Source organism: Lithobates pipiens, unplaced genomic scaffold, assembly GCF_037356315.1.
Source record: "Lithobates pipiens isolate NorthernLeopardFrog02 unplaced genomic scaffold, aLitPip1_a1.2 Scaffold_16, whole genome shotgun sequence".
Classification (NCBI taxonomy): domain Eukaryota; kingdom Metazoa; phylum Chordata; class Amphibia; order Anura; family Ranidae; genus Lithobates; species Lithobates pipiens.
Window position 1 is genome coordinate 451174195 of NW_027507748.1, and position 15292 is coordinate 451189486.

A 15292-nucleotide genomic window follows, 5' to 3' on the forward strand; every position below is an offset into this window, starting at 1 on the left:
ACTAGAATAGGGTAGGATGCGAAACCTCAGTAAGGCTTAACCGTTGCACACTGCAGTTTGTAGTCAGTGTATTTTTACTGCGAACCATCAATAGTCACAGAACTGTGAACTTTTGTTGACATTAATTATGCTTTCAGCACTTCTGCCCCCACAGCATGCTGCAAACCACGACCCATGATTGACTTCTGTATGATTTATGAGCTCTGTTAAGTATTATTCCTGCTCTATGCAAAATATATCCAGAAACGTACAGGATTAGCACAAAGGATTAAGACCTTAGCCCCATCTCCCTCTCACAAATCCCCTCAGAAGGGCTCACACAACAGATGACACATTTTAGCTGTGTATTTCTGGTATTTCATAAAAAAAAGAAGATACATCTGTAAAACTGGCCTTTAGCTCTATAACAGAAAGAATGCCTCACTTAAAACACAACGTGCTTGGTAAACTAAAGCAGATTATGCATTTTATTTGCCTTATAAATCAGAAATAGGATCTGCTTCCTAGGTTGCCTAGAGAAGTGGTCACAGGTCTGTGGAACACCAATTAAAGTAGTTGTAAAGGATAGTTGAATGTATGAAGTTAAAAAAAAAAAAACCTTCAGTCTGTAGCTCCCCCTAATACTTACCCAAGTCCAATCTTGGATCCAACAATGTGCACAGGAGCAACTGCTGTCCCGTGTCTGTCTGCTCATTGGCTCCCGCTACTATCAAATACAGCCAGTGAGGAAGGAGCGGGGGCAGGACCAAGCCGCCTCCTGTGTCACTTATGTACACACACAGCTGGGCTCGGGAGAGAGCATGCCTGAGTGCCCCCCATAGCAAGCAGTTTGCTATGAGGGCATTTGGCAAATGACACAAAAAGAGGCAGATCGGGGGCTGCTCTGTGAAAAACCATTGCACAGAGCAGGAAGATATGGCAGGTTTGTAATTTAAAAAGAACAGTCGAGCCTTCAGTACCCCTTTAACTTTGTTTTGGCAATAAGTCTGTGGCTCACAGGAGTGCACTTACTTTGGCTCTCTTGTAATCCACAATTGGCCAACAGAAAGCTATAGCCCACTGTCAGCTGACATTGCATATTGCATATCATATCAACCATATTGCCATTACCACACTGCATATCAACCATATTGTTGAGATCTATCCAGCTGCCTGACTGACAGCTGGCTCCATGCAACAAGAGCCATAGGAAGCTGTACCTGCCCTTCCTCCAGGGGCAGAGTGGAAAGCAGTGAGCTCAGTTCCCAGTCTTATAGCAGACATGGAACAGCTGCAGCATAGAGGCGAGTATGAAGGTTTATTTTTTAGAAGGTGTGCACCTAACTTTAGACAATCAGACTGTAATATAGGGAGCCAACTTCAGGATGATCATAGACTGGCAGATATTGCTATAAGATTGGAGGGATGGAGAGCTATCCGTCTGCTACCAAGCAAGCTGTCAGAGTGTTGATGTCAGTAAACTTGTCCAGTGGTGATAAAAGCACATGCACAGTACTTTTAGTATTCACTCTTCTAACTACGTGAGAAGCAGGTCATCCAGGCACCTTACACAATGGTGACACTCAGGGTACTGAAAAACCCTAGATCTGGATCAAACACCTTGATAAACATTCTAGGAGCTGTGCAGGCCAGACAGCAATGCCACAAACTGGTAGTGGCGATCCTCTACTGCGAATTGCAGAAACTGTTGAGCCTGGAAAAAAACAGGATGTGAAAATAGGAATCCTTTCTATTCACAGAATCCAGAAAGACCTCTTGATGGAGTAAAGCAGTCACCAGCCGGGTAACTCCATCCTGAATTTTTGTACCTTCAGGAACTTGAGGCCTTTGAGGTTCAGAATAGGCTGAACATCTCTGTTTAGCTTGGGAACAGGTTGGAATAGAAGCCATGAGACCTCTCCCCTTTCAAAGGTGTGAGGAACAACTGAGACAGTCTTTGTGGCTCTAAAAATACCTTTAAGTGCATAATGCGTGGAGGGAGAAAAGAAGCAAAACTTCAGCTTGCAAGCTCTAGACACCCTTTAGACATCAGTTATCTGAGTCCAGGTGGCTGCAAAGGATGCAAATAATGTCCCGACTCTGTGCAAGTGGGGAGGCACTGCTTGACAGTTCCAGGGGATTTGGGGGCAACGTCTTCTTACTAAACTGTAACACAGGCTTCTGCTTAGAGCCAGAGGCTTACTGCTTATGAAAATAATTCTTCCTGGTTTATGAAGTTGGCACCAGCTGACCTGTCAACTATGCTTTCTTCTTTAGGTGTAAGAGCGTGCTTTTGTCCCGTTACCTTCTGGATAAAGGCATTCAAAGACTGTCCAAACAAGCACTCGTTCTCAAAGGGCAGCCTCTCAGTTCGCTTCTTGCAGAAAAAGTCAACCAACCAGCATTTGAGCCCTAGGATCCATCTCCCATGGACAGACATGGTGACTAAATGGAAAAGCAACCCTATGGAATCTTCCAAGGCATTCACCAAGAAACTCTAGGCTTCCAAAAATCCTCCAGGAACTGCCAGATGGCAGGAGCCTCTGGTCCAGATTCTGTGGAATGAAGCATACCCTTTGAACAAACTTTGAGGGCTAGGCAAAATCCCACTGCAGGGTTGTTCCTACCAGAGAGGATGCTTTAAAAAGGGCTTCTAACCTCTTACCTGTAGAATCTTTATAGACCTGGACCTCATCTACCAGAACATCAGAGTCTTATTCAAGTAGAAAATGGCCAGTCAAGAGCCACAGAAACCAACATTTCTTAAAGAATTCCTCCTCCATGGGGTATTGCTGCACAAAACATTGTGGAGGTTAAACTCTTCAACCGGATATGCACTGTAGATGTGCCATTGCTGTCCAGAGGTTGTGCAGAATAGTAGTTGGACTAGCACGGGAACTGTGTCTGTGCCGTTCTTTAGCAAGGAGCTGCTGATTGCTTGTGCTTCCATGCAGGAAGGGTATTAATGCCCTAGCCCTGTACAGCACCCTAGTTTTTTTTTTTTTTTTTTTTAATCAAAACTTTTTTTTATTGACAAGAATAATGGGTAACTGAGTTACAATAAAAGGGTAAACATATCTCCACAGCTAAATTGTACACAGATTCAACATGTATGTACATATGATGCAGTTACATAGTATCAGGCACATATAAACTTGTTTTTAGTAGAAATTAGAACAAAACGAAAAACCCAAAACAATAGAAAAATAAGATAAAATAAAGTAAAATAAAATATAAATGGGCTCCCTCCTCCAGGCCTTTTTACCACATGAGTTACCATCTGCACAGCGTATGCATTGTAGGAGAGGCCTCAAGCTCAGGAGGAAATCCTATCAACAGTATTAGGGTCTATAACCATAGCAGTCTATCCATTATTAGCTGAAGGGGAGCAAGGTTGGGGCTGTCCAACCAGTTCTGCCATACAAGGTCAAATTTTTTGGGCGCATTTCGGTGTCGGTATGCTAAATGTTCCCTAAGGAGGAGGGAATTGACATATGCTATCCACTGAGCCTTTGTAGGCACATTAGTCGCCAGCCAGTAGCGTGCTATGAGTTTCCTGGCCAGATATAATAGTCTGGTTACCATTATATACAGTAGATGCCTTTTGGATACATTTCAGCATCAACTGATCCCAGGAGGCACACCAGTGGCATACATGGTATGGGTGTTTGTGCTACAGCGGATACAGTCTCTGTGACCTCTGTCCAATATCTAGTAAGCTTCGAGCAGCACCATATCATGTGTGTGAAGTCTCCCTTGTGGATGGTACATTTAGGGCATGGGGGGGGGTCTCTTCTGCCCAATTCATATAGCTGTGTAAGTGTACAATATGACCTATGATATGACCTATAAACAATTAGATTGCAGAGCAGAGAAAAAAAAAAAAAAAAAAAAAAAAGTCTCACCGCTCCAGGAGCGCACATGCAGATAGTGAACTGTTCTCTCAGCCCGGAGGCCGCATGTGCTGGCAATTGCCAATAGCAACAGATGAAAGTAGACTCTGGACTGCCACACTCTTCAGAAAAAACACCTTTCTTTATTAAAAAAATCACATCAAAACCCAGCAAACACAGCAGACATAAAAAGCTGACATTTTGCACTAGCAGTAGTGTTTAATCATATGTGATTAAGCACTACTGCTAGTGCAAAACGTCAGCTTTTTTTTGTCTGCTGTGTTTTGATGCGATTAATAAAGAAAGGTGGTTTTTCTGAAGAGTGCGGCGGTCCAGAGTATACTTTCGTCTATGACCTATAAACAATTGTGAGAGTTTATGAGATGCCGAGACTGACAGCACCGGAATTGATTCCAGGGCCATGTCCCACTGGTCCTCGTCTATGCCTCCCACTTCTGTGGACCAGTGCATTCTACATTTAAGTAGGGCAGGATTTTGAACTGTGGATACTAGAGTAGAGTAAGCTTGTGATACAGCACCCTATTTGATGAGGTTACCAGATATATTCTACCCTGTCTGGAGAATCCAGTGTGTCTGGCAACATTATTGGTCATCTATGCTTTTGCAAATGGGGTATGGGTACAGCCCCTCCTGGCCCTAGGGAATCAACTATGTTTAGGTGTCCTCTTCAATTCATGGATTTGTTTCATGCACCGCTCATCCATGTTTGTTCTTTTACTCGGTTTGCCTTAAATTAGGACTTCTACTCTCTTATTCAATGTTTTCTGAAGTTACCAAGCTGCTTATGCTTTGGTGGTATACAATTGGACATGCTGTAAGCCTAACATCTAAAATGTATGCAGCTGGAACTCTCATTTGCATGTTATTTAACCCAATTTTATATATATTTAAAAAAAGGCATTAAAAAAGAAAAAAAAAAATCTGTAATACATACTTGGAAATTTCTGCAATGTCACGTGAAGCTCTCATAATCAGTGTCAGCTATTCCAGTAAAAGGGCCTTCTCCTTATTAATATGTATAGTAACTTACAATTTTGTATCAAAGGAACCATAAAGAAGTGACACAATTTGTGTCGCAGTTGTGTGCTTTTCTATTCACACATTAGTTTACAATGGTTGTGTGTAGCAGATCCTTTAAGACCAATAACTTCACAGACCACTATGCCTGAACAGTTATGCAATCACATAATGACGAGAAGAAAAAAAAGACACCACAAACAGAAAAGCCTTGAATCCTATTCTGAGCTATTAACCAATCCTCGAGATTCTATTTTCAGTCAGATTAAGGTGAAGGCTCTTCCACCTACAAGCTCTTGTACATATAGTCATTGGTATTATTTCGCTTTCAGAGCTGCATTAAAACCACTGACATAAAGGTTAACAAAATACTATTTTCAGATGCAGTGCATTATTGCAGATAGGTAGGCAGTTAACTCAGCAGGAAGGTGCAGATGCACAAGCAATTCTAAAAACACTATTAAAAAGCACGATTAATCGTTAAAGAATCTAAAATGAGATTATACCCCCTCGCTATCTTAACAGAACATTTTCCCGATTCAGCACAGAGTTCTCTCCTCACTGCTGAGGGCTGTCAAAAAGAAAAGAAAAAAACAAAAAACATTGCAGTAGACGGAGGTAAAGAGAAACATTGTAACTAGAGGTCAACCTATATATTTGGCATTTTTTAATTCATCGGCATAGGCTGATTGTGCTGCAAAATTAGGCCGATTCATTTATGCACTAGCCATTTCACACAGGGGCGACTCAGCGCGACTTGCAAATGACTTCTGTAATAGAAGTCAATGCAAGGCATCTGAAGTCTCCCCATCAGAGCGACTTGCACATGATTAGATCATAAAATCAGCAGAGCCCTCATTTCAGATCATCCCTTTAGATCTACAGCGACTGCACTTTCAAGTGCACTTGTAGTGCGGAGTGGATTTGCCTTTAGTAAATCAACCCCAATGTTTCTACTTATCAAAGGAATAAACTCCAGTGTATAGAAGATTTTAGTTTAACCACTTCCAGCCCAAGGCCATCATATGACATCCTTGACTTTCAGTGGGAATATCTGAATGATGCCTGCAGCTACAGGCATCAGATATCCTCTTTTTTGGCCAGCGATTCTGTGCACTATAAGAGTGATCATATTGGCAGTTCAGCCGCTAGATCGTTCTTTTAGGCGATGGAAGGGGACATCTCCGGGCTCTCCCATGCCTGCGGGGACCTGGAGAAAAAAAACGTCCGCCGCTAGATGACGACCATAGAGATTTCCAGTGACCACATGGTCACCCGTCATCTCTATGACAGTCGGAGGCCCAGGCTCGTTGCGGCCAGAAAGCATGGGATCATGAATTTATTTTTGATCTCATGCTTTCCAGCCTGGAGTAGAGATATGGGGGTCTTATTGACCCCGCATCTCTCCATAAAGAGAGAGAACCTGCCACCCACCATTCCTATTACAAAGGGATGTTTACATTCCTTGTAATAGGAATAAAAGGGATTAAAAAAAAGCGAGCGCAATAATTCTAGCACTAGACTCCCTCTATAACTCTAAACTGGTAACCTGTAAAAAGTTTTAAAAATCTCCATAGAAGTTTAAGTAGCGAAGTTTGGAGCCATTCCATGAGTGTGCGCAATTTTAAAATGTGACATGTTGGGTATCTATTTACTCGGTGTAACTTCATCCTTCACATTATACAAACAAATTGGGCTAACTAGTTATTTTTTTTAATTCATTAAACCTTTTCTTACAAAAAAACGCGTTTGGAAAATTGTTCCACAAATACCGTGGGACATAAAAAGTTGCAATGACTGCCATTTTATTGCCTAGGGTGTCTGCTAAAAAAAAAACCCCCAAAAAACATATATAATGTTTGGGGGAGAGGAGTGCCAGAATAGCCCGGTATGGAAGTGGTTAATCATTTAAAGACAATCTTTTCTGACATATGTTGCTTACAAATCCAGTATTTTCTGCTAGAAAATCACTTGTATATTTGGAAGAAATACACTTTTAATGAATAAAAAAAAACAAAAAACAGTAAAGTTAGACCATTTTTTCCGTCAAAGTTTTGATTACCTGTTTTTGTGTATTTATTATTATTTAAGAAGCATTGATTTTTAATTTTTTTTTACTCTAAATTATACATATAAGTGCACCGTTTGGAGGCTTGTTGTGTTTAACCACTTAACCCCCGGACCAATTTGCAGCCAAAGGACCAAGCCCCTTTTTGCGATTCGGCACTGCGTCGCTTTAACTGACAATTGCGTGGTCGCGTGCCGTGGCTCCCAAACAAAATTGGCGTCTTTTTCCCCACAAATAGAGCTTTCTTTTGGTGGTATTTGATCACCTCTGTGGTTTTTATTTTTTGCGCTTTAAACAAAAATAGAGCGACAATTTTGAAAAAAAAAATGCTATATTTTTTACTTTTTGCTATAATAAATATCCCCAAAAAATATATATAAAAAAATTTTTTCCCTCAGTTTAGGCTGATACGTATTCTTCTACATATTTTTGGTAAAAAAATAAAAATAAAAAAAAATCCAAAAAAAAAAATCGCAATTAGCGATTATTGATTGGTTTGCGCAAAAGTTATAGCGTTTACAAAATAGGGGATAGTTTTATGGCATTTTTATTAATATTTTTTTTTTACTAGTAATGGCGGCGATCAGCGATTTTTATTGCGACTACGACATTAGGGCAGACACGGACATTCTTGACACATTTTTGGCACCATTGTCATTTATACAGCAATCAGTGCTATTTAAATGCACTGATTCCTGTGTAAATTTCACTGGCAGTGAAGGAGTTAACCACTAGGGGGCAGTGTAGGGGTTATGTATGACGTTATGTGTTTTTTTATTGTAGGGGGGCGTGGCCTGGCATGCGACATCACTGATAGTCTTTCCCTATAACAGGGAACAGACGATCTGTGACAGCCACAGTAGGAAGCACGGGGAGAGGTTTGTTTACACAGACCTCTCCTCGTTCTTCAGCTCTGTGACCCGATCGCGGGACACCAGCGGCGATCGGGTCCGCTGGTCCCGCGCCATGGTCATGGAGCAATGTACAGGTGCGTGATTGTGCCCAGCCATGCCATTCTGCCGACGCATATGTGCAGGAGGCGATCCTTAAGTAGCTAATGAATGTTTAAGAAATTTTCCATATAACATCTTATTACTTTACTGTTAGATTTTATGAGATGGAGAAAAAATATATAAATAAAAATTGGTCCAAAAAAAAAAAAAAATTGGCATCATACCGGTCGCTGCAATTTCAAAACCTCGGCCAGAGAAAAATCCATATCAGTCGACCTCTAACTATGACACTAAGGCGCCTTTCATACATGCCAGCTTTTCATCAGTTTTTACATCAGTTCTTTACATCCACTTAACCACCTGAGTCAAATTTTTGGTTTTAGAGATGCACGATCATCATCTTTCACATTATACAAAAAACTGGGCTAACTTTACTGTTTGTATAATTCATGGAAGTATATGCGCAAATACCGTATATGATATAAAATATTGCAACAACCACCATTTTATTCTCTAGGGTCTCTGATTAAAAAAATAAAATAAAACGTTTGGGGGTTCTAAGTAATTTCCTAGCAAAAAATACAGATTTTAACTTGTAAGCAACAAGTGCCAGGAAAAAGGTTTAGTCTTTAAGTGGTTAAACTTCCCTCATTTACAGACTGAAGTTAATTTCTGTGATCTAAAGAACCAAGAGATACATTGCATCTCTTCTCTCTGCGCTGAGGAATGTTTCATTTTTTCTGACAGCTCTGGCTCTGCACTAAAATGCCGACAATTACATTTAAAAGCTGACAATGACAGTCAGCGTCAGCAAGTGAGGGAGCCTGTCTATACAGACTGCCCCCTCACTATATGTACATCTCTTCTCCTCTCCTTGCACACACTGCCCCCCCCCCCCCATGACAGCGCCAAAACCTAAGGCAAAAAAAAAAAAAAAAAGACGGCAATTACATTTAAAAGCTGACAGTGACAGTCAGCACCAACAAGTGAGGGAGCCTGTCTGTGCAGACTGCCCCCTCACTGTATATACTGCTCTCCTGTCTTTCTCTGCCACAATTCCCCCCCCCCCCCTCCACAGTGACTAGTTGCCCCTAACAACCAATGCAAAAACGGATGAAAATTGACAATTTGTCAGTTTACATCTGTATTTTGTCCAATCTGTTTTTTGACAGATGAAAAATAGGGCTTTCATCCGTTCTATTGGAATGCATTGATGTCTGTTTTTAATCAGTCAATGGATGGATGAAAAGCAGACAGCATGTGTGAAGGGGGCCTTAGTCCTTTTAGATCAAAGGGATGAACTTCGGTCTGTAAATGAGGTCAGTTTAACCACTTAAAGACCGACTTTTTTTTTGACACTTGTGGCTTACAAGTTAAAAGCAGTATTTTTTAGCTAGAAATGTACTTAGAACCCCCAAACATTATATATTTTTTAAGTAGAGACCCTAGAGAATAAAATGGTGGTCGTTACAATATTTTATGTCACACTGTATTTGCGCAGCGGTCTTTTAAGCGCTTTTTTGGGGGAAAAAAAATTACACTTTATTGAATTAATAAAAAACGAAACAGTAAAGCTAGCCCAATTTTTTTGTATAATGTGAAAGATGTTACAGCGCAAGAATCACAATCTTTATTCTAAAAAAAAAAAAAAAAAAAAAAAAAAAGATTCTGATTTTGACCAGAATTGTGCAGCTTTACTCGGAGTTAAGGCCTGGATGGACACATGCGGGCACAACCTTCCCTGCTCAGGTGTGGTCTCAGATTCACTCCCTGAACACCTGACTATCCATAAAGCCACTCTACAGAACCCTGAATGCACTAGTGAGAAACGGTATCTTCTTCGATTGCATGATGACTTGTAAGAACAGACGAGCACCTGGCCTCAGATCAGCAAGCTGAACCACACATTCTGTTAAAAAATACAGACAAGGCCAAAGGAGCCAAAGCTCAGTCTTAAAAACATATGAGCAAACGTTCAAGCAAAGACAGAAGCTGCAAGCATCTGGCCCACAGTTTGCTGGAAACCATTCAGTCTTCTTCCTACCCGGAAGGATATTCTGGGGAGGACTCGAATTATGTCATCAGGAAGAAAGGTGTAAACTATCAAACTAGTGTCTGCACATAGGGGTAGTCATTGAACTTGCATGATATATTATGGGCACACATGGGAGTTTTTTTTTCATTCAACTCAGCGGGCTCCCAACTGAGCTATTGTGTTCCCGCCAGAACACAGTGATCAGTGCTTGCAGCCATTGACTACGAACACGGATTGGATGCTGGTTTTCCAGCATGCTCATTTAACAGAAGTCGGTTGCGAGACCGGCTTCTGTCGCATAAGGAGCTGTATACATGGGCCGAATGTTGGCTGGTAACTGACAAACCAACCGTTTTTGGCTTGTGTGTACCCAGCTTTAGAAAGATACAGTATAATGAATTCATTTAAACAATGACACTCATGGTGCCAGTAACCACCTATTCACTGTCAGATACTAGAATGGTAATAGTAATAGAAGTCAACTGACCGGAAGTACCCACAGCATTAACACATTCATTATAACACTACACAAAGCTTAGCATTAATATATCAATGTTAACAGAGCTCTAAGTGGCAACAGAATGTTTACTCCCTAACAAGGCTTTTTTGGAAGGAAAGTACAGCAGAACACACCTGGGGATCCATACTCATGTCTGGGCAACCTGCAGATTTTCGGCATCACTTCCATCAAGGTGTTCACATACTGCAGAATTGTACCTTGTAACTGCAAGCAATGGCACCAAAATTAAACAAGTCAGTAAAACACCGTTCTATAACATTTTGAAAGAAACACTTCTATATAGCAAACCAGTATTTTAAAGTGCTTTCAAAATGTAGCATCTATAAATATTTTTTGCCCAAGTCAAGTCAAAAATCTTTTAATTCCCTTCTTTGTTATATTTCAGCATGTCTAATTTTTATTTGGGATAATGTGTCAAGTGGTTGTTCTATAACTGGTTATAGAGTCTCCTGGATATTTTATTTTCTAAGCTCCAAAACTGGAAAAGAACTATACAATGTTTCCCATTGGGAGTTCATATCATTTAACAGATATCATTATAACGATTTTTGGATGTCTGGGATAAAAGGGTTTAGATTACCAGTAGAGCCTAAAAATTTAAGTGGAAATCACACGTGGTAACCCACTTAGGAACATGCAGTTTAAGGCTAGCATTGCAAATAAATAATAAATAAATCAGTGGTGATTGACAGCAAATCCTATACCCAACAGCTGTCACCACACCATCACCTTACCTTTTGCTAAAGCAGCAGGCAGCAAACCTCTGAAACACTAAGTTATAACTTGGGGCGATAGAATATTTTAAATCCCATGCACTATATACATTTTTTTTTTTTTTTTTTTAACACAGTAAGACCTTTTGTTTTGTTGTTGTTTTGCCATGTATCATTTTAAAGCAATTATGTTGGACTATCTATATTGACTGTAGCATTAATAAATATATTTACTCTTACCACCTGTTGCAATGGCAGTTCCCTTATTTTTCTGTTCTGCTGACTATCATTTAGACAGTAAATGAGGAGAAATCTCCCCAACAGGGTCACAGACAGCATTAAAGGCTTTACAGAGGTCAGTTGATATACTCACCAGGCTTTTTACAACTTTTAGCAACTCCTCCATCACTACTGCAATGCCTTGATATCCTAGGAGGCGGCATATCGCTTTAAAATGAGGAGGACCAACAAAGTTTCTGTAGGTAGTGAAAATGCTGCTATATGCCTGGTTAAGATTCTGTAGAGACACAATAATTAAGTGTTGATTACATAATAAATTTCTGTTTCTTATGGCTTACTTTTCAGCACAGCAAGTTAGGGATTAAAATAAAAGACTATCCAGATCACCAAGTAAAAACAAAAAAAAAAAAAAAAAAAAAAAAAAAAAAAGGGGGGCAAAAAAAAAAAAAATTTGATTAGCTGCAACATGATAAACGTTTGCTTTTGGGTTAAATACTTCTTTAAAGTGGTTTTATGCACATTCCCACTATAGAAAATGTACCCCTACTTCTGTTTCTGGTGACTCAACCAGGGAAAAGGAGAGGAAACAAAAGAAGATCCATCCGGACGTTGATACATACAGAGAAAAAATTCTAACATTTTCTAGCTCCTACTAACAAAGCAAACAAAAAATGTTTGGCTGGCATTCCACATTCAGTTCCTAATCTTTTAAAAACACAGCCTGTTGAAAAGGGACCCCATAAACCGTCTCACAAAAATGCACAACACCCATTTTACATGCAAAACAGTACAAACCGAAGCTCTCTGCTGCTGTAATATTTTATGGCAAGATTGTGCTCTTATACTTCTGTGTTACTATAGTGAACTTTGCATCAGGAAGATAAGTGAAGAATCATTTGTCCCATAGTAGATGGAACCCACACAGTGTTACAGCAGGATTTTCTTACAGTCTTGATGTACAATACTGCATGCATGCCCTTAATATTGTTCATTCTACTGACCCAGAGTTGTAGTCTTACATAAACTACTTTTACCAAGCAACCCGGGTGAGCAGTTTGCCTTGTTTTCTTTAATTTCTAACAAACTCTTACTACACCAGATGCTGAGCAGATTAAGCATGACCCTGTTCTATAAGAGCTTTGGCATACTATTCTGTGATTGTGTTTAATTGAAAAACTATCATGTCAAATGAAGCTGACCTACTTCTTTTTAACAGAAGACACCAACGCAGGAGTGGAAGCTTGGCCATCTTGCCTCCAATGAACTCTACTTCCAGTAAGATCAATGATACAACATATGACACGTTATACTTCAGAATAAAATGGATACATAATAAAGCACACTAGCTTGTGAAATGGATTTATACTTTAACATGTTTGGGTAAGTCTGAGTATCAGATACTGCTATCTTTCAAAGAGTCCCCTACAGTGCCCCTTGAAATTTTCCACAAGTTACAAACCATAAAATGTAAATGCATTTTATTGGGATTTTAGGAGATAGATCAACACAAAGTGGCACATAATTGTGAAGTGGAAGGAAAATTATAAATGACCATCAACATTTTTTTGCAAATAAATATGTGAAAATAAGAAAGGGATTGGGACTTTAAATGAGGCATGTGTGTAAGGCTAAAGGGATTCCAATTCACCAATTATGTTTATCAAATACTGATGTCATACAATTTTTACTTATATTCACAGTTGTGGAGCCCACATTCACTGCTATTTTGAGATCGTTTCTTTGGTACTCTACTTATGCCCCTGGCAGCTCCCGTCACCTCAGCTCCCTTGGCAGACATTTCCTACGTCCATGGCCCTCCAGCCTTGTGTACACTGCACATGTGAGTACTTTAGGGATTATAAGGTTGTCCCTTTATCCAGTATATTTTTTTTCCATCCTTTATATGGAATATAGATGCTTGGTCTATGTTCTTTTTTCTGAGTACTATTGCATTTGCCCTGATGCGTTGGTAATACCCAACGAAACGCGTTGGGCCTAGATTTGATGCATTCTATTCATATTGATTGCTTTACAAGTCCTTCTATTTTTATTATATTCAAGGATCTACATCATGCCAACTTGGTCAGTTGCTACTTTACTACACCTATATGTGCTATGTCATTTATCTTGTCATGTGTTACATGGTTTGCAGCATGTCTATACGAGTATTGAAATAATATGTATGTACCTTTCTTATGATGCTTTTGCCATCCATGGTACAATAAATGTGTTTATTTCTCTAATATAGACTATTCTTTTAGCCTTACACATATGCCTCATTTAAAGTCTCAACCCCTTTCTTATTTAGGCATAACAGGGATGGAGGTGCATTATCCATGCACCTCATCTAAAGTCCCAAACCTTCCTTTTTTTAACCACTTGCTGCCCGCCCTATAACAAAATGACGGTGGCAAAGTGGTTTCATAATCCTGACCGGACGTCATATGACGTGATCAGGATTATGAGCCGCTGCGCGCCCCCGGGGTCGCGCATCGCATCGATCGTTGTTGCGGGGTGTCAGTCTGACACCCTGCAACTACGATCTCGGTAAAGAGTCTCCGACGGAGACTCTTTACCACGTGATCAGCCGTCTCTCCATGCAGGCAAATTCTTTAAGACGATCTGCTGGTGTAGAGGGGGTAGATTTGCTCATAATATAAGCCTGCGGTGCTTGTATAATGTCTGGGCACCTCGAAGAAGCAATTTGTGGAGTGAGAGCTGCTAGTAATATGGAGGATTGATGCAGATTCTACTTTGTATTGGTCTATTATATAAAATCCCAATAAAATACATTTATGTTTTTGGATTTAACATGACAAAATGTGCAAGAGTTCAAGGGGTATAAATAATTTTTCAAGGCACTGTAGCTCTGCAAGAGGGAGGAATAGTTATTTGAATTAGAAGGGAAACTTTGGGGTCAATTCACGACCATTTATCGCATGGGATAACACGGTCACGTAAATCATTTACTTAAAATATTGCATGTGGCAAAAAAAAAAAAAAAAAAAAAAAAAAAGAAGGAAATTCACAAAAAACAAACCATGATTATGCGCATATCTACTGCGTAATGAAAAATTGTGTTAGTAAATATCGCCAAAATACCATGCGTTAAAATTTGATCATTACATTACTAGGAATATGGATAATTATTGATATACAATGGGTTAGCAATACCCTATTTAGGCTAGCGGGGGGAACCTAAGTTTTGTGGATACAATGAGAGTAATTTTTTGATCGTGAAATTTTTTTAAACTTGGAATAACTTTAAAGTCTAATAAATGATAAGAAATTACCCCACTGTCAGATTTCAATAGGGTAAGTTAAAACAGAGACGGGGAGGACATTTTTAATGATGTGTTTATTATATAGAATGTCCATTCCTTTACGTCAAATTTCCTTTATGTATATTGTTTAACTTAAAAATGTATAAAATAAATATTATAAAAATAAAATTCCATGCAGTAAGCTCTAAGTCCAAATCATAAAAATGATGCATGAGATTCCGGTGTTTACCTGTGCCTTCCTCCCACACCTAAACCACCCAGCCTTGCTTCTTGCAGCCTGATAAACTATGAGAAGCAGACCGTGCACAGTGTACTTCGAATGTTTAGGGCACCATGCGCCCAGAGACAAATGCCTGAAACGCCGACTTCCTGCAGCTCGAGGGAACCTCAAACTTGAAAACATTTTTAGTACATCTGCACACGGGGCTTTGTCCACATTAAAAAGGTGCAAAAGCATGGCAGTAGAAAAGCTCCTATTTCACATTTTAGACCGTATGTAACCAATTATCAAGCTAGGAACAAGTTACCAGTTTCCCCTTGATAAAGGGCTAGACAGGGTCCAAAAGGTT

At 39.7% G+C, this 15292-nt stretch overlaps 1 protein-coding gene across 3 annotated transcripts in view; it reads right to left on the minus strand.

The window, feature by feature from the left end:
- The window catches only part of LOC143983284 (cytoplasmic FMR1-interacting protein 1), a 155830-nt gene that overhangs the window by 10704 nt on the left and 129834 nt on the right, over positions 1 to 15292 (minus strand). For all 3 annotated transcript variants that reach the window (XM_077482793.1, XM_077482794.1, XM_077482796.1), the window contains 2 exons: positions 11573 to 11716; positions 10600 to 10690 (listed from right to left, as the gene is read on the minus strand). In XM_077482793.1, the coding sequence (XP_077338919.1) occupies positions 10600 to 10690; positions 11573 to 11716 (235 nt within the window). The remainder of the gene's footprint in view (positions 1 to 10599; positions 10691 to 11572; positions 11717 to 15292) is intronic.